Source organism: Podarcis pityusensis, assembly GCF_964106645.2.
Source record: "Podarcis pityusensis genome assembly, chromosome: 17".
Lineage (NCBI taxonomy): Eukaryota > Metazoa > Chordata > Lepidosauria > Squamata > Lacertidae > Podarcis > Podarcis pityusensis.
In genome coordinates, this window is record NC_138042.1 from 1,840,650 (window position 1) to 1,859,455 (window position 18,806).

General features: G+C 46.7%; 1 protein-coding gene across 4 annotated transcripts in view; it reads left to right on the forward strand.

The window, feature by feature from the left end:
• The first annotated feature begins 429 nt into the window (after positions 1–429).
• ICAM5 (intercellular adhesion molecule 5) overlaps positions 430–18,806 on the forward strand; it is a 28,932-nt gene continuing 10,555 nt past the window's right edge. For 2 of the 4 annotated variants that reach the window (XR_013981128.1, XM_080988445.1), the window contains exons 1-4: positions 5,133–5,783; positions 7,867–8,139; positions 12,255–12,572; positions 15,951–16,229. Coding sequence is in view for 3 of the 4 variants with exons in the window: in XM_080988445.1 (XP_080844571.1) it covers positions 5,405–5,783; positions 7,867–8,139; positions 12,255–12,572; positions 15,951–16,229 (1,249 nt within the window). In the remaining variant the exon portion in view is untranslated. Of the gene's footprint in view, positions 566–931; positions 1,013–5,132; positions 5,784–7,866; positions 8,140–12,254; positions 12,573–15,950; positions 16,230–18,806 lie in introns of those variants that run through there. The other 2 variants (XM_080988446.1, XM_080988447.1) reach the window with 2 other exon arrangements.

Genomic DNA, 18,806 nt, shown 5'->3' on the forward strand with positions numbered 1-18,806 from the left:
ACTCACAGTGCGCCATGGGGGCGGGGCACACCTTGGGGATGGGGGCACACCGCCGGACCGATCCCCACCCTCTGGCCAGCTGGCTTTGAGGGGTGCATGCATGGCACCCTGTGAGGCCAGCAGCACTTTGTGAGACTCGAAAGAAAGGCGTTGGGCTGTCAGGGCGCAATGGGCTGTTTGTGTCCTTCTCAAGCGCCCTCCAGCTGGAAGGGGGCTGAAAAGGACACAACAGCTCACAACTGCCTTGTGCATCTGCAAAACTGTGCCCGGGGTGACGCCCCCCCCAGCCCCCCCTACACCTCTGCTCTGTTGCTGCCATGGCTTTTTAAGAGGGAGGTGCTGACCCAAGAAGACTCAAGACCTTCCATGTGAGACCTGCAGTCAGGCAGCTCCCCCTGCTGGAAGAGCAAGAGGTTTGTGCAAACAAGTTCTCTGACTCCTCCACCAAGATCTCAAGCACCTCATCTCCTTCTCCCTCTCCGGCTCTTTCTCTTCCTTTGTGCCGTTCACAACCCGCACCTGGAAGACTACTAAACTGCAGGTGGGCTTCTGCCCATTTTTTCAGGTGACCCATTTGTGCTTGTGGCAATCCGAGCGGGGGTCCTGCATTTCCCCGCCCCACCTCCGTCTGTGGCATCCATCACGCTGCCCACAATGGGAAATGGGATGCAGGAATGGGTGGACCATTCTGCTGATGCTATGGGGCCGGGTCTCTTCCTGAGGAGTTGAGGCGGGTGGGAAGAGAAACACGCAGCCTCTGGCCCCGGAGAACAGCAGGTCTCCAGCTTCTGCTGCTTTCTGTGCCGCCTCTGCTGCTTCCTCTTCCTTAGATACCAAGTTAGCAACGCTAAACCAATCCAGAGCCCCCCCCCCGCCTTCTCCCCCCTCCGCTCTCTAGGCTTCTCTCTCCAGCTCAGCTTTGCTTTCTCAGCCATGAAGACCCAGAAACTCGGACATCTCTTGCTCGGCTGCTGCTTCCTCCTGCTGCTGCTGCTGCTTCTGGGGCTGGCAGGTAAGGGTCTCAGCCGATGCGCTTCTTTCCTCCAGTCGATGGCGATGGGCTTCTCGGGGAGCTGGTAACAAAAGCAAGGGGGCTTGGAGGGGAGGCTCGCCTTTCCTTGCCACTAACGGAATCTGCTGAGATGGATGCAGCTGGATGGATTCGCCTGGGCTGTGCGAGGCTAGAAACAAGGAGGTCATTCTCCAACCGTGTGTGTGTGTGTGTGTGTGTGTGTGTGTGTGGGCGCGCGCGCAATTCCTGGGGACTTTACAGGCATCTCTGTCTAGATATCTTACAGGGACTCGGCACGTGCCTGTGACCAGACAGCTTGCGGTCCCCCCCCCCTTTGTAAACCACCCTCTAATGCTGTATCCTGCATTCCCCCCCCCCCTTTCATTGGGAAACGATAAGACTCGTTCTTCTTGGCTTATAGTATAAAGTGAACCAGTGAGGAAAGCTTTTGTTTCAAGCTCTTTCAACCGATGGTTTAAGCACAGCATTTATTTAACAAAATTTATATACTGCTTTATTGTAAGAAAACCTCCTGCTGTTTAAGAAAATTGTGTTTGTGCGTTCCCAGAGGTGCTTTGGGTTCTCTTCCAGGGGATGTCCGGGTAAAGTGTCCACTGGGATCATAGTCTGCCCTGAGGTTTTATCTCTGGCTTTTAGAATGGAGTTCTGAAGTTTAATTCTCACTCCACGGAGGATGGTTGTGAGAGATACTCTGCATATGGTCAGGGCCAAAAAATTAATAATTCTTATTTCCCATACCACAGCATCAAAAACAAAGAAGTCTCAGTTCAAGTGTCGGCAGAGTTGAAAGACAGGGTTCTGAAAGGGAGGGGCTGGAAGTCATGATTGTGGAGTTCTGGCTCCCTTGCCCTATCCTGTAGACTCAGGGACCCTGGCAACAATTTACTTCCCTCTTGTTGCATTCGCACAACTAGAAGCAAAGGAGAACAGCAGGACTCCTCTCCCTTTGGCAGAAAATGCTGACAGATGGCAGCTTTTCCACGATTAAAGGTGTAGAAACCCTCTCCTTCTGCAAACAGGTGCTGCTTGTGGGCGTCCCTTGGGGCACCTGGTTGGCCGCTGGAGAACAGGATGCTTTGGCCTGATCCAGCCTCAGGGCTCATCTTATGCACCTGGTCATTGTATATACACACACATACATCACACACCGCTGTGCATCTCTTTGACACAACTATACGTAACTGAACGGAATGCATATGCTTCCCCTGTATGTCTTCCTCCCTGCTCTCTGCTGCCATGCTTGTGTCAAAGTTTAGCTTGAAAGCACCTCTGGACAGAGACGTATCTAAATTATTGCTCTGTGTCTGTTCCTGTTGTTGCTATTTTTTACCCGCCCTTCACCCTAAGGTCCCTGGGCATATTACATCAATTTAAAATGTGGTTTAAAACTCTTTTAAAATTTACAATTAAAAATTAGAATCACCCAAAATAAGATAGGCCTGAAAGCGTCAAAGGCATTCACTGAAAACTGTAGACTCCACTGACTACCAGTCTGCTTCTGGGCACATTCCAAACTGTCCTGGTTATGACCTAAAAAGCCCTATATGGCTGAGGTCCAAGCTATTGGAAAGACCCTCTTCCCTCATACGAACCTGCCTGGGCCCTGAGCTCTTTGTGGGAAGCCCCCCTCACACTTGGTGGGGAGGAGAGCCTTCTCAGTGGTGGCTCCTCCTGGGCAATTTTGGAACTCCTTGGCTAGGGAGGCCAAAATGGTTTCCTCCTTCTTGTCCTTCTGGCAGGAGGTGAAGACCTTTTGGTAACTGACTGCTTTTAATGAAAGGGCTGGTGCTATGCTGTTTTTATTGTAATTATTTGTATGGTTTGAATAGTGTGTGTGTGTGTGTGTGTGTGTGTGTGTGTGTGTGTGTGTGTGTTCTATCAGTGTTTAACTGTTCTTTAATTATTGTTTTTTCTATGTTTTTAGCAGTTCTTATTTTTGTCCATGAGCCTTAAGTCCCATTAATGGAAAAGGTGGGGAATGGATGGATGGATGGATGGAATTCCTTCCTAACCCCCCAGCATGTCTTCTTAGATACTTCTGCTCCTTTTGCTCCACCCGTGGAACCCCTCACCCCTCCACCAGAAAACCCCTTCCTTTCACCAACTCTCCCTGCCACTCCTCATCTTCTGCAGCTCTGGTGACCCTGAGTTAGATGCTGGAGGAGCAGCCTCTTGACCCTTCCCCAGATTCTCAGCAGCCACTTCATGTCACAGGGTGCAGAGCTGGGCCATTTAAAGGTGGTCCTAACAACGTTCTTCCTTCCACACAATTATGAAGGCTGCAGATCTCCTTTGTATCTGCTCATCACTTTCCTTAACTTATGGACTCTCTTGTTCAGGGATGGAGAAACACCCCCCCCCTCCCCGTGGAAGGCATAATTCCCTTCTGAAAGTGGGGGGCAATCTATCGGGGGCCACATAGCAATCAGTGTAGGGGGGATGGAGCAGAAGTGGGTGCTCTCTCTCTCCTGCTGCCACTTTCCACAGGATAACCTGATCTTTAATGCTGAATTGGAACAAACAGCAATTTGGTTTTTCAAGGAATTGTTTTCAGCAGTAAAGAGTGGGCTTAGCACCCAGACGCAGGGCTTTAAAGCATGAACTTGTGCCTAGAAACATGCCACAAAAGGAAGTCTGGATGAGCCTTCAGTGATAAAGAGCGGGTTTTCCTGGGTGGAAGCAGCAGGGAAAGTGATGTGTCAATGAGTCCAGTGTTTACAAACATGCATGTATTGGGGGGGGGAGTGCATTAAATTGAATCATAGTATTATAGAATATGTTGGTGAAAATATCATATAAAAACATTATAGTAGGAGGAATTGCTAGCAGCACTGTGTACATTAGTCAAAACTGCATAGAAAAATGTGTTTATTAGGAGAAATTCACACTAAAATGCTGAAGAATTTTCATGAGGATTTTAAAACCATCACAAATTGCTGCAGAAATGTGGCAAACAAAATTTAAAATTGGAAAACTGAGAGAACCAAAATCGGCAGATCTTTCCATTCCTGGATTTACTGCGAGCCTGAGAAATCTCTATGTGGGACAAGAAGCTACAGTTAGAACTGGATATGGAACAACTGATTGGTTCAAAATTGGGAAAGGAGTACGGCAAGGCTGTATATTGTCTCCCTGCTTATTTAACTTATATGCAGAATTCATCATGCGAAAGGCTGGGCTGGATGAATCCCTGGCTGGAATTAAGATTGCCGGAAGAAATATCAACAACCTCAGATATGCAGATGACACAACCTTGATGGCAGAAAGTGAGGAGGAATTAAAGAACCTTTTAATGAGGGTGAAAGAGGAGAGCGCAAAATATGATCTGAAGCTCAACATCAAAAAAACGAAGATCATGGCCACTGGTCCCATCACCTTCTGGCAAATAGAAGGGGAAGAAATGGAGGCAGTGAGAGATTTTACTTTCTTGGGCTCCATGATCACTGCAGATGGTGACAGCAGTCACGAAATTAAAAGACGCCTGCTTCTTGGGAGAAAAGCAATGACAAACCTAGACAGCATCTTAAAAAGCAGAGACATCGCCTTGCCAACAAAGATCCGTATAGTTAAAGCCATGGTTTTTCCAGTAGTGATGTATGGAAGTGAGAGCTGGACCGTTAAGAAGGCTGATCGCCGAAGAATTGATGCTTTTGAATTATGGTGCTGGATGAGACTCTTGAGAGTCTCTTGGATCAAACCTCTCCATTCTGAAGGAAATCAGCCCTGAGTGCTCACTGGAAGGACAGATCGTGAAGCTGAGGCTCCAATACTTTGGCCACCTCATGAGAATCATAGAATCATAGAATCATAGAGTTGGAAGAGACCACAAGGGCCATCGAGTCCAACCCCCTGCCAAGCAGGAAACACCATCAGAGCACTCCTGACATATGGTTGTCAAGCCTCTGCTTAAAGACCTCCAAAGAAGGAGACTCCACCACACTCCTGGGCAGCAAGTTCCACTGTCAAACAGCTCTTACTGTCAGGAAGTTCTTCCTAATGTTTAGGTGGAATCTTCTTTCTTGTAGTTTGGATCCATTGCTCCGTGTCCGCTTCTCTGGAGCAGCAGAAAACAACCTTTCTTCCTCCTATATGTGACATCCTTTTATATATTTGAACATGGCTATCATATCACCCCTTAAGCTCCTCTTCTCCAGGCTAAACATGCCCAGCTCCCTTAGCCGTTCCTCATAAGGCATCGTTTCCAGGCCTTTGACCATTTTGGTTGCCCTCCTCTGGACACGTTCCAGTTTGTCAGTGTCCTTCTTGAACTGTGGTGCCCAGAACTGGACACAGTACTCCAGGTGAGGTCTGACCAGAGCAGAATACAGTGGCACTATTACTTCCCTTGATCTAGATGCTATACTCCTATTGATGCAGCCCAGAATTGCATTGGCTTTTTTAGCTGCCGCGTCACACTGTTGGCTCATGTCAAGTTTGTGGTCAACCAAGACTCCTAGATCCTTTTCACATGTACTGCTCTCAAGCCAGGTGTCACCCATCTTGAGAAGAGAAGACTCCCTGGAAAAGACCCTGATGTTGGGAAAGATGGAGGGCACAAGGAGAAGGGGACGACAGAGGACGAGATGGTGGGACAGTGTTCTCAAAGCTACCAGCATGAGTTTGACCAAACTGCGGGAGGCAGTGGAAGACAGGAGTTCCTGGCATGCTCTGGTCCATGGAGTCACGAAGAGTCAGACACGACTAAACAACAACAAAGGGATGGATAATTCAATTAAGTTTGCATTTAAAGGTGAATCTGCATAATTTTCACTTTCTGAAACAATGCACAAACTGAACACAACCATCCTTCAAAATCCACACCTCTCAGAATTTTGCAGTGCTGTTCTCCAGCTGAGTAATCTATATTAGGGCAAACACTAGGGCAAAGTGTGCATAAAGATGTATATATTAGTGGAAATAATGTATGAAAATGCATTGTAATTGGAACAATTGCTTTGCAAAACTGTGTTTATGAGATAAAATTTCATCCAAAGCTGTATATATTAAGAGAAGCTAATTGATGAATTGTCATGGGGACTTTAAACAAAATACTTTGCAAGCTGATGTGGAATGAGGAGAACTGAATTTAGGACTGGAAAGATGAGGCACCCACAACAACCAATTAAACTGAGTGTGAAGCACAGGACCAGGGGTCAGAAAAGGGATTATTATTATTATTAATACTTGACCCATCTGGCTAGGTTGCCCCAGCCACTCTGGGTAGCTTCCAACACATATAAAAACATAATAAAGCATCAAACATTAAAAACTTCCCGATACAGGGCTGCCTTCAGATGTCTTCTAAAAGTCAGATAGTTGTTTATTTCTCTGACATCAGACGAGAGGGCGTTCCACAGGGCGGGCGCCACTACTGAGAAGGCCCTCTGCCTGGTTCCCTGTAACCTCACTTCTCACAGGGAGGGAACCGCCAGAAGATCCTTGGAGCTGGACTTTAGTGTCAGGGCTGAACGATGGGGGTGGAGACGCTCCTTCAGGTATACAGGACCAAGGCCATGTAGGGTTTACAGGTTGGCACCAGCACTTCGAATTGTGATCAGAAACATACTGGGAACCAGTGTACTTTAGGACCGGTGTTATATGGTCCTGGCAGCCGCTCCCAGTCAGTGGATTCCAGTGGAACATAGCAAATTCTGCAGTGTTCAATAGTTATACATAGTACAGTGGTACCTCGAGTTAAGAACTTAATTTGTTCTGGAGGTCTGTTCTTAACCTGAAACTGTTCTTAACCTGAGGTACTACTTTAGCTAATGGGGCCTCCCGCTGCCACCACTGCATGATTTCTGTTCTCATCCTGAAGCAAAGTTCTTAACCCGAGGTACTATTTCTGGGTTAGCGGAGTCTGTAACCTGAAGCGTCTGTAACCTGAAGCATCTGTAACCCGAGGTACCACTGTACAAGCAAAATTTAGTATGAGCAAAGGAAAGCTTCCTAAGAGTTTCAACTTTCACTTAAGAAATACAAAAGTCCAGTCAAGTGCTGGGGAACTTTCTGTCCATAGTCTACTTTTAAGACCACATTCTGCCTTGGGTAACATGCTGAAGAGCAGACCCCTGCAGAGCAGTGGCAGGCAGGTACACCAACGCCCTCCAACTTTTCTCTGATTAAAATAGGGACACCCTATTCCATAACAACAACAACAACTACAACTTTATTATTTATATCCCATCTATCTTACTGGGTTTCCCCAGCCACTCTGGACAGCTTCCAACATATATAAACACATAATAAAGCATTAAACATTAAAAAAACCTTCCCCATACAGGGCTGCATTCAGATGTATAGTTACTTATCTCCTTGACTTGGGGATCACATAACTCCATACCCTTGGATGAAAATAGGGAAGTCCTAAGGAAAAGCAGGAGATTTTGGAATCAAATCAGAAACCGGGGTGACTTCTGTAAATCGGGGACTGTCTCTGGAAAATAGGGACACTTGGAGGGTCTGTACACTTACTCAGGCCTCAGACCAGCTGGGGGAGCATGAGGGGCCTGCCAGACTTACACTGTCACGCCCCAAATGCCCTGCACCTCCCAGTTGACTTGGGACTCCCACCCTGGGCCTCAGACAAGCTCTGCATGGGCCTGCTGGGGAGTGCAAGCTAGGTAGGGTTGCCACATCTTGGAGAGCAAAACAGAGGACAGTCCGAGCCCTGGCTCGGGTGGGCAATGGCTGTGGCATGTAGAGCAGCCCAAGCCCCAAATGCAAGGAATATTAGATCCTCTCTGTTTTAGGACCCTGTCAATCTCTGTGTGACCTTCTTCTTTTTTGCCAACTCCCTGACAAAACGCTTATGAGCATGTGCACTATTTCAGGAGCTGAACAGCACACTTTTGATGTGACCATTTGGCCGAAAAACCCTGTGGTGGTGCATGGTGGGTCTCTCTGGCTGAACTGCAGTGCCAGCTGTCAGGAAACAGATGCCAGGGGAAGCTTGGAGACATCTCTGATCAAGGAGAAGAGAGACAATGGGACCGGCTGGGCAGCCTTCCAGCTTGTGAACATCACGGAGTGGGCACCCACTGCAGAGTGCTCCTTCAGCTGTTACGGAAAGCACAGATCTGTGCATGCAAGCATCACGGTGTATCGTAAGTAGCTATGAAGCAAAGGCTATTTTAAAAACAAAACAAAATGTGGTGTTTGCATCTTTTTCCTTTTCTCTAGGGAACTTGTAGTGGCTTGCTCCTATGCAGTCTCTGATCTAGGCAAATACAAAATCCAAGCCAGTTTGGCCTCAGAGACTGAACAAGATGAACGGCGTCAGGCCAAGCTAGTTTCCTTCCCAAGGGAGGATGGCATTGCAGTGGATGCCCCACAGCTTAAGATCCCTTCCTTTCTCAAATCCCAGCATGAGCAGCACCATTTGAAAGTTCTGAGGTGTATCGCCTCTTAGGAGTAAAGAGAGGTGCTCAAATGCACATTTCTTAATAGGCGTGAATATGCTTGCCTTTGACTCCAAAGGAGTTTTCTTGGGATCTGGTGGATGATCTCCTGATTGCTGTGGTGGCCCTTTGTTATATGCATCATAAAAAATAGGACAAAGAGGGACAGAGATTTGCATAAAATTTGCATAAATACATACATTTAAAAAGAATGACCATAGAATCATAGAATCATAGAGTTGGAAGAGACCACAAGGGCCATCGAGTCCAACCCCCTGCCAAGCAGGAAACACCATCAGAGCACTCCTGACATATGGTTGTCAAGCCTCTGCTTAAAGACCTCCAAAGAAGGAGACTCCACCACACTCCTTGGCAGCAAATTCCACTGTCAAACAGCTCTTACTGTCAGGAAGTTCTTCCTAATGTTGAGGTGGAATCTTCTTTCTTGTAGTTTGGATCCATTGCTCCGTGTCCGCTTCTCTGGAGCAGCAGAAAACAACCTTTCTCCCTCCTCTATGTGACATCCTTTGATATATTTGAACATGGCTATCATATCACCCCTTAAGCTCCTCTTCTCCAGGCTAAACATGCCCAGCTCCCTTAGCCGTTCCTCATAAGGCATCGTTTCCAGGCCTTTGACCATTTTGGTTGCCCTCCTCTGGACACGTTCCAGTTTGTCAGTGTCCTTCTTGAACTGTGGTGCCCAGAACTGGACACAGTACACCAGGTGAGGTCTGACCAGAGCAGAATACAGTGGCACTATTACTTCCCTTGATCTAGATGCTATACTCCTATTGATGCAGCCCAGAATTGCATTGGCTTTTTTAGCTGCCGCGTCACACTGTTGGCTCATGTCAAGTTTGTGGTCAACCAAGACTCCTAGATCCTTTTCACATGTACTGCTCTCAAGCCAGGTGTCACCCATCTTGTATTTGTGCCTCTCATTTTTTTTGCCCAAGTGCAATACTTTACATTTCTCCCTGTTAAAATTCATCTTGTTTGTTTTGGCTCAGTTCTCTAATCTGTCAAGGTCGTTTTGAAGTGTGATCCTGTCCTCTGGGGTGTTAGCCACCCCTCCCAGTTTGGTGTCATCTGCAAATTTGATCAGGATGCCCTTGAGTCCATCATCCAAGTCGTTGATAAAGATGTTGAATAAGACCGGGCCCAAGACAGAACCCTGTGGCACCCCACTAGTCACTCTTCTCCAGGATGAAGAGGAACCATTGATGAGCACCCTTTGGCTTCGGTCAGTCAGCCAGTTACAAATCCACTGAGTGGTAGCATAGTCAAGACCGCATTTTACCAGCTTCTTTACAAGAATATCATGGGGCACCTTGTCAAATGCCTTGCTGAAATCAAGGTAGGCTACATCCACTGCGTTCCCTTCATCTACCAAACTTGTAATTCTGTCAAAAAACGAGATCAGGTTAGTCTGACATGACTTATTTTTCAGAAATCCATGCTGACTATTGGTGATCACAGAATTCCTTTCTAGGTGCTCACAGAGTGTTTGCTTAATGATCTGCTCCAGAATCTTCCCTGGTATTGATGTCAGACTGACTGGGCGGTAATTATTTGGGTCCTCTCTTTTCCCCTTTTTGAAAATAGAGACAACATTTGCTCTCCTCCAGTCTGCCGGGACTTCGCCTGTTCTCCAGGAATTCTCAAAGATGACTGCCAGTGGTTCTGAGATCACATCTGCCAGTTCTTTTAATACTCTTGGATGCAGTTCATCTGGCCCTGGAGACTTGAATACAGCTAAACTAGCCAAGTATTCTTGTACTATCTCCTTAGTTATTCTGGGCTGTGTTTCCTCTGCTGAATCATTTGCTCCAAATTCTTCAGGTCGGGCATTGTTTTCTTTATCGGAGAAGACTGAGGCAAAGAAGGCATTGAGGAGTTCAGCCCTTTCTGTGTCCCCTGTTTGCATTTCACCATCTTCTCCTCTGAGTGACCCCACTGTTTCTTTGTTCTTCCTTTTGCTACGAACATACCCATAAAAGCCTTTTTTGTTGCTTTTAACCTCTCTAGCAAGCCTGAGTTCATTCTGTGCTTTAGCTTTTCTGACTTTGTGTCTACACGTGCTGGCTATTTGTTTGAATTCCTCTTTGGTGGTTTCCCCCCTTTTCCATTTTTGGTACACATCCTTTTTTAATCTTAACTCAGTTAAAAGTTCTTTAGATAGCCACCCTGGCTTCTTTAGGCACCTTCCATGTTTCCGTCTCATTGGTATTGCCTGACGTTGTGCTTTTAGTATCTCCCTCTTAACAAACTCCCAGCCATCATGAACTCCCTTTCCTTTTAGTATTACTGTCCATGGGATCTCACCCAGCACTTCCCTAAGTTTTATGAAGTCGGCTTTCTTAAAGTCAAGAAATTGAGTCCTAGTATGCTTGGCTGCTCCTTTCCGCTGTATAGTAAACTTCAGAAGAGCAGAGCATGATCACTCGCGCCTAATGATCCTTCCACTTCTACCCCACTAACCAGGTCATCAACATTGGTTAGGACCAGATCTAAAATGGCTGTTCCTCTTGTTGCTTCTCCCACTTTCTGGACAATGAAGTTGTCTGCAAGACCAGAGCTTAAATAGAAATTTAATGCAGTTCACATCATGGAGAGTCTGTGGATAGTGGGCCAGTTCAGTCTCCTGTCTGTTGAGAGGCAGCTTCAAGGTGCCTTCTGCTCTCCCTCCTTAGGCTTCTTCATCTTTAAGCTGGCCTTGGACTAGGCAGCCAGGCAAGCAGAGGACCTTCCCAATAATATTTGAAAGTCTTAATTAAAGGACTGTCCCCTGTAAAGTAGGGTGTTTGACCACCCTAGACTCTCCACCCAGACTGCCTGAATGGGCCTCATGCAGAGGGTCAGCAGGGATGGATCCTGGTGACATAGTAGTGGAAGGTTAAGGATGGCATGTCAGGTGGCAGAACCTGGCTATGTCTAGTGGTTAAGGAGGAGCCTGAGGGTCATGAGAATGGCAAATAGCAAATATCATCAAGTAAAGCAGAAAACAGCCTACCTCTCCTTTGTTTCTGTCCCTTCACCTTGAGTTCTTACTCTTCCTGGAGATTCTGCTGTCTATGGAGCAGTCATCCTGATTTGTTGCACAAAGATATTAGCTATTTATTGAGCACTCATTTTGATTTATTTATGGGTAGGTTATGTACAATTGTGCATTGAACAATTACCCCCTTTTTCTCATGCATTTCCCTATTGTGCCAAAAGCTCTGCAGCCCCCCACTGTGGTTAATTAACAATCAATTGCTCTGCCCAGGGAACTCTGGGAATTGTAGCTCTTGGAGGGGGAGAGGGGTCTTCTAATAATCCCAGAATTCTTGGGGGGGGGGGTTAAAGTATTCATGAGTGTTTAAAGTAGCATCATAATGCTTTAAATGTATTGTGTGGATGTGGCCTACTTGTGGGATTTCAACAGCAGCAGCTGCCATTCATGTGTAATCCCTGTTGTGGAGGTGGAGGGTGATTAACAAAACCAATCCTCCTGGCAAACCCAAGTTTAGGACATTCCACACCTTCCCTAAGCAAAGATTCTTTTTCTTTGAGAGAAATAAGTGGCTCATGTAAATGTAAACAAGCTTTAATAATAAACTGAGAGAAAACTGTAACAAAACAGCATAATGAGAGAAACTAAATACAACATGAGGCAAGTCTGAGGCAAGAAGCAAGAGGAGGCTGGCGGTCCCTCTGAAGGGAGCCCCCCTGGAAGGGAGCCCCGCCCACCAGAAACCAAGCCTTCCGCTGCTCAAATGAGGCCCCAGTGTTTTTCTTACCATCCCATCCCAATGTGCTTCCACATATCATTCCAGAGATTCCAGAGCAGGTAGTGTTGGATCCATTGCCAATGATGGAGGTGGGTAAGGAATATAACTTGACATGCCGGGTTTTCAGCGTTGCCCCTGTCCAGAACCTCACTGTGACCTTGCATAAAGGGAAGGAGGAGCTGTATGTCAAGACCTTTGAGGACCACAGTGACAATGAAGCCAGTGATGTTGTGGTGACTCACACCATAGCTGCTCGGCAGGACGACCACGGGGAGGAAGTCACCTGCCATGCAGCCCTGGACCTGAGGCCGGAAGGGCCCTTCTTGGAGAAGGCAGCCTTCATCAAGGTCCTAAAGGTCTTTGGTGAGTTGCAAGCTTTTTATCGTTTGTATACTATTTCTTCTCCTCTTAAGAATGAAAATTAATTTTGAAATTTTCACTGAAAATTAATGACTTGAATTACTGTAAAATGAGAAAGAAAATAGCTCAGAATTTGAAGAATGAACTGGCAGAAGCTGTGTGTTTTTTACAATAGACTGTCACACATTAAGCACACACACACTTCTATATTAGTGGAATGAAAATTGGAAAAGTGTATTTAAAATGTGTGTGTCCAGCATCATGAGGACATGAGAATATAAGAAGTTGCCTTAGGCAGAGTCCAGTCATTGGTCCATCTGCCTCAGTACTGTTGTCTTCCCTTTATTCTGGTATGCACACGAACAGTCAGCCAGCGCCAAACATAGCTTACTGGGAATGAGCCAGTGTGCTGCTGGTGCAGGGTGTTCAAACTATGCCTGCCCTCCTCCCTCTTTGCTGCACTGAGAGGAAACACACCAGAGCATTGGCTTAGCATAACATGGGAACCAGCTTTCCTGGTTTCTCTCCCTCTTAAAAAGCCATGTGAATAAACGATGCAAGACCAAATCAGAGGTCGGAGAGGCATGTGAGGTCAATTGCAAGGCAGCAGAACTGGGGAAAAGAAAGTAGAGGAGAGAGAGAAACAGGCAGAGGAAGGTGCAAACACGTTGCCAGTGCAAGGGGGGTTTTCCTCCATGCCTCTGTCGCCAGCTCTGTCACCAGGGCAACTGGCTGGCTGCTACGTAAGCTTGCTGACTAGCACTCCTTGTTGGGCTGGAAAGCGTGTCTTCAGCTGGCTGAGTGGTGGCAAGCAGCTGGTCCCAACACAGAACCAACCTTGTTCGTTATGCAGTTGGGATTCCTTTTGCTTTCACTTATTAGTACTGTTATAGATTTGAGGGAACCCCCCCTAAACCCTAGAAATTAATAATCATAGGATTTTGATAGCGTATTGAAGGGAAGTTTGGAGGCCAGTGGAAAAACAGGCTAAGCTTCCTTTCCAAGCTAGGGCCTCACCTGGGATAGAGGCATTAACATGACAAAAGGTGTTGATGGCCCATCTAAGAGGAATCTTGGGCCTGGGCAGATAGAGGTTGCCATGGTGGCAGGGTGTGTGTTTGAGGTGGCAGAGGAATAGATAGTCTTTTGAGCAAGGTGTGCTGGGAAGAAGAAAGGGAGAACAAAGTGGGAGATCCATCTTGGGCAGGCTAGCTGAAGGCAGGCTGGGAGAGATGCCTTGCACTCCAGTGCTGCTCTGCTGTGGGGGACAAGCCCCTCTTAAGAGGACCATGCTGTAAGAACTGGACTCCCTCCATACAGACTGAAGGTGTAAATATGTGAATGAATAATATTTCTTAAAACTACAACAGTCTCCTCCGCACCGTCAGTTCTCCAAAGGAGCACAAGCCCTGGGGGAGCACCTGGAGCCCACCTGGAGTCTTGCTACTGCTCAGCAGAGAGTCGGGGAGGTGCCCAGCTTCTGAAACAGTACCTTGAAATGAAACAGAAGGAATCAATAGCCGCCAATTATCCAGAGGCTCTTTCCCCGCCTTTCATGAACCTCTTTGATCATATTAGCAAATAAATATTTCAGGAAACTTCAGGGCACTTGATGCAGTCCAACCAGTTTACATAAAGCTATTTTCTGATGCTGAAAGTGGCCACAAGAAGCTGGACCACTTCAGAATGCCTGCTCCCTTCCTTGGGTCCTACAGCTTTTCAGTCACTTCCTCTGCGCGAATACAATTAGTTACAGGACGCTGGATTTGAGAGGCTCTTGATGTGTGCCAGTTTAGCAAGGACCTCATTCTCAGAACAAAAAACATAGCTTGTATTTTTTCCCCCTGAGTAACTACCAATTTCCAGTTCTGTTTTCAGGAAAGGCATTCTACTGCCGGTGGGCATGCAGGAAATATGCAATTATTATAATCCTGTTAGTGGGAGTCTATTAATAACTCTGTGACAAAGACACTGCCTGTTCCCCTCAATCTTTCTTTCTTTTTTGGTCTCTGAGCTTGGTGCTTTAATGAAGCTGCGAGGGATGTTTGACTCACAGCCTTTGTTCAAGTACCCTGAGACAAGCTGCCCCCAACCTCACCTGAGCAAATGGAACATTCTGCAAATGCATTAGGAGAGTTCAGTGATGAAAGGGGGAAATGCAGGCAGCTTTTCTTTGCGTGGTTAGCAGTTCACAAACACACAGAAGACATGGTAAATTGGTAAACATCATTTATTTGCTATGTTTATTTTTCACTTTTCTAAAGAGCTCAAGGCAGTTTTCAGAAATAAATATGCCATGTAATTAAAAACACACCAGATTCTTACAAAAATATCATTTGGGAAGAACACCTAAAGCAGCAGTAAGAGCAAACCATGAATGACTGCATTATTTTCTTAATTTTAAAGCATCCACAAGCTGCTCCAATTCTTGATGCACATAGTTATGCATGATGGGTTGCACCAGAACACATTTGATCCCAGACAGACCTATTGTTCATGCTAACTTATTTTCAACTGGCAGATGATTTTGCAGTTCCCACGGTTCCCATTACCATTCAAGTTTTCCTAGTTATTCATTTCTCATTTAGAGGAGGCAGCAAAAAAGACTTTCTGGATCTGGACCCTTGAGGTCTAAACAAACCAGGCGTCATGATAAATATGTGGTTGGCTGTGTTCCCAAAAAGGAGCTGTCCAGACCTCTCTGCCTGGCTTTCAGACCCCCCCCAGGCCACACCCTTTAGCACCTCCACATCGAACCCTTCTCGTGCCTTTTGGTCTTGCTGGAACTTGCACTGTGATGACGTCTTTTGCTTGCCTCACAGGAGGATGGAAAGATGTGAGTGTAGAAGCCTTGGACTTCTGTGTGGCTGGAAATGCAGCCTCTTGCATTGTCCATGCATTGGTCCGCCCACTTTTGCCTCTGGCTTCGCCCAAAGCTGGCATGATGTGGGCCCAGGAACATAAGGAAATATGTCCCATGGGATAAAAAGGCTTCCTTGCTCCTGATTTAGAAAAATGGACCTTGTTTTTTGTTTGGCAGCCAATGATATGAAATGAAGCTGGGAAACGTGGAAGGTTCATGGCATTGTAAATTGGAGGAGGTGAAGGCATGTGAAAGCTGGTTTTGGTGGACACCACACATTTAACCACCCCGTCTAGTTTCCCTCTAAGGGCATCTTCATTTTAGAGCAGCTTTATGGCCACAGACTTCTCAGATAATGGCTGGCATTTGACATTTTGACGTACCGGTAGCTTCCAGTTGGCACTAGACAGCCAGAGAGCTCAAAACAAACACTCCCGCTCACCAGCATCTAGCTGGAAACCAGAGGGAGCATTTTTGAGTAGTTATACAAATAACAATCTTCTTCGTGGCAACTGCAGGTTTCCCTGAGCCTTCCTTGAAGATCTTTCCATCTCAGACTCTTGTGAATGATTCTGTGACCATTATATGCAATTCTTCTGATACTCAGCCACCCGGCATTTCTCTTCAAATCAAAATTGCTTCTGGAAGGACCCTGGTGTCTGGCAACCAGCTCTCTCTGCAGTCCACCCTTATAGCTGAGAAGGAAGATAATGAGAGGGAATTCATATGTGAAGCAGAATGGGGGATTGGTGGTGAGACCATCCTTAAGCAGACGTCTGCCAATCTTACTGTCTTCTGTGAGTATAGAACTTCCCTTCCAATAATGTTTGGTTTTGCTCTTTTTATGGTAAAAACATAATATATACACTGTATATGAGATGCAGCAGCAGATCCATACAGCTGTGTCTTTCAAGCAGCAATGCTGTTTTCAAACTGCAAGGTCAGAGGTCACATGTGTGAATGCCTGCCCCACATCTCCAGAAGACTTGAACAGGAGGCATAAGGGGTCTATGAGGTGGGAGACGTCGGGGTAGAGATCCACCTGGTGAGCTAGAGAAAAACGTGGTTGCACCTTTCTCCATATTTGCTGAATATGGAGGAAAGCAGGGCTTGAACAGCTTTCTACCTCCACAACCAGAAGAACCAGGCCTTCCCAAACTTGCCTAGCCTGAGGCATTTTGCCACCTCTGGCACCTGCCCTGTGTCACCTGAAAAGTGAATCCCACAGCATCTTCTGTGATACCACAGGTGGTCTTATGACAGCCCTTTCCTATTGTTTTCTGCTTCACTGCTGCCACTTGAATGGCTTATGCAGCCAGACCTCAGAAACAGATTGGGACGATGTACACACCCACCCACAAAGAATCCGGGAACCACAGTTTACCCCTCACAGAGCTACAATTCCCAGCTTCTTCATAAACTCCAGTTCCTTTAGGGGGAGGGAGATATGCTTTAAATGAATGGGGTGTACACAGCCACAGTTTGCTGAGGCAATGTATGTGGTGCACTTTGGGCACTTAAACATAGGTCTTTTGGAGGGTGGAAAATGTGCTTTATAATTATGGTGTGTAATGTGCGTTAAATGTACTGTGTGCATCCAGCAAGCATGCTGGCTTATCCCTGCAAGTGAGGGTGCCAGCACTGCAGGGCATGTGCAACTAATGTCAGCACCCTGTGCAATGTGTTCATACCATGTGCACACACTGTGCAACACGCTGATGTCAGTCGCACATGCTGCATGGTGTGCATGCATGAGGTGTGCACAGCCACCACAGAATTTTGAGGGGGCTGTCCCCTCCTTGAAAATTTGGGGGGCCCTCAGTCCCCCGCAAGATGGCACCCCTGGTATGCAGCCGGGGTCATACCTTTCCCCAGTGATACTGTTCTTCCTCTTGCCCCCTTGCCACAACTGCAAGCTGCTTGGATGCCAGCCTAACTGCTCTTTCAGCGGGTGCCAGGACACTCTGACACTTGCAGACTGCTGCAAAAACAGAAATCCAGCAAGGCCTATCACACTCCCCCTGCCACTGCTGCTTCACATGCAGTGATAATAAGACAGTGTTCACAGAATTTAACAGCCAGAAGGAGAAAAGGAGACAGACTTAACTCATTTGCAGTTTCCCGCCAGTCAGGAAGAGCCAATAAAATGTGATTATATGCCATAGTGGCTGTGTCAAGGACTCCTGGGACTGGGGCTGGTGATGGGGGGGTGGGCATGGCATCAGTGAGACTTCCGGGGTGGCGCCACTGGCAATGGCGGACTCCCTCTGAATTGGAGGGACTAGCTCCGCATGAAACGGGTCTTTCCGCTGCGGCGTAGCGGGGACCCTTCTGGAAATCACAGGCAGATGAAGCCTGTGACCGTGGGACTCGGCGGGCACCCTTAGCGCCCCCCCCCCAATCCACAAAGGAACCCACAAACGGGCTCCGAAGCGAAGAGGGGGAAGTGGCGCGGTGCTGTGAGTCAATCGCTTTTTCTGCGGAGCGAAGCCGCATAGTCGTTGCCGGAGAGCGCTGCCCTTTTCCTGGGACAATTTGGCATTTAAAACAACCAACCGTGAGTACTGGAACATTGAATATTTGGACTTCAAATAAGAACTGGCGAAATAAAAAGGAATTTGGACTTTAAAATTAACCCTAATTTGGTACTGAAACGGGAAGGTTTAAACAGGAAGTCACCCCTCCCGTTTCCTCGTAGTCAGAACAAAGCAAAGACAGCGCAAACTAGAGCCTTAAAAATCACTTTTAAAGGATCAACTTTCATCATTTAAAATCACTGAACCCCCCTTTGGTAGCAGGGGAAGAAGGGGGACCTTTTCTGAGCTGCTTAAACCTGCAGAAGTGAATCTAAAGCAAAGTAATTTTCCACCGTCCTGACCCTGGAGCGGGGTGTCAGAATTGACGTTTGAAGCTCATTGACCAGAAACAAATGTCTTTGACAGATAGTTAAAAGAAGAGAAACATTGTGACTCCATTGTTTCCCTTCGTCTTTTAAAAGAACAAATATGGACAAAATATCTTAAAAAAGAAACTTTGTTGCTATTGTTTTCAAGAAAAAGAACAACCAGAAGTTTTCCCCCCTAGTGGGGAACCGTGAAATTGTAACTAATTCCTGGGAACTTGCAGCTGTCACTGATTACAAGTGTGGGAAAGGATTTGTGACCTTGTAGGACAATGTCTTCAGAAGCACTGTTGGGTGCTTTCTGTAAAATAAATGCCCTATTGGATCAGTTAAGTCAGAAGACGGATTTCATGACTAATGCGGCCAGAACCTTTGAACAGGTAGGGGGAAACTATATGGAGCCCACCCAGGAATCAAAACAGGAGTGTGCCATGACAGAACAACTGAAAGAAGAGGACCTTGCTGAAACTTG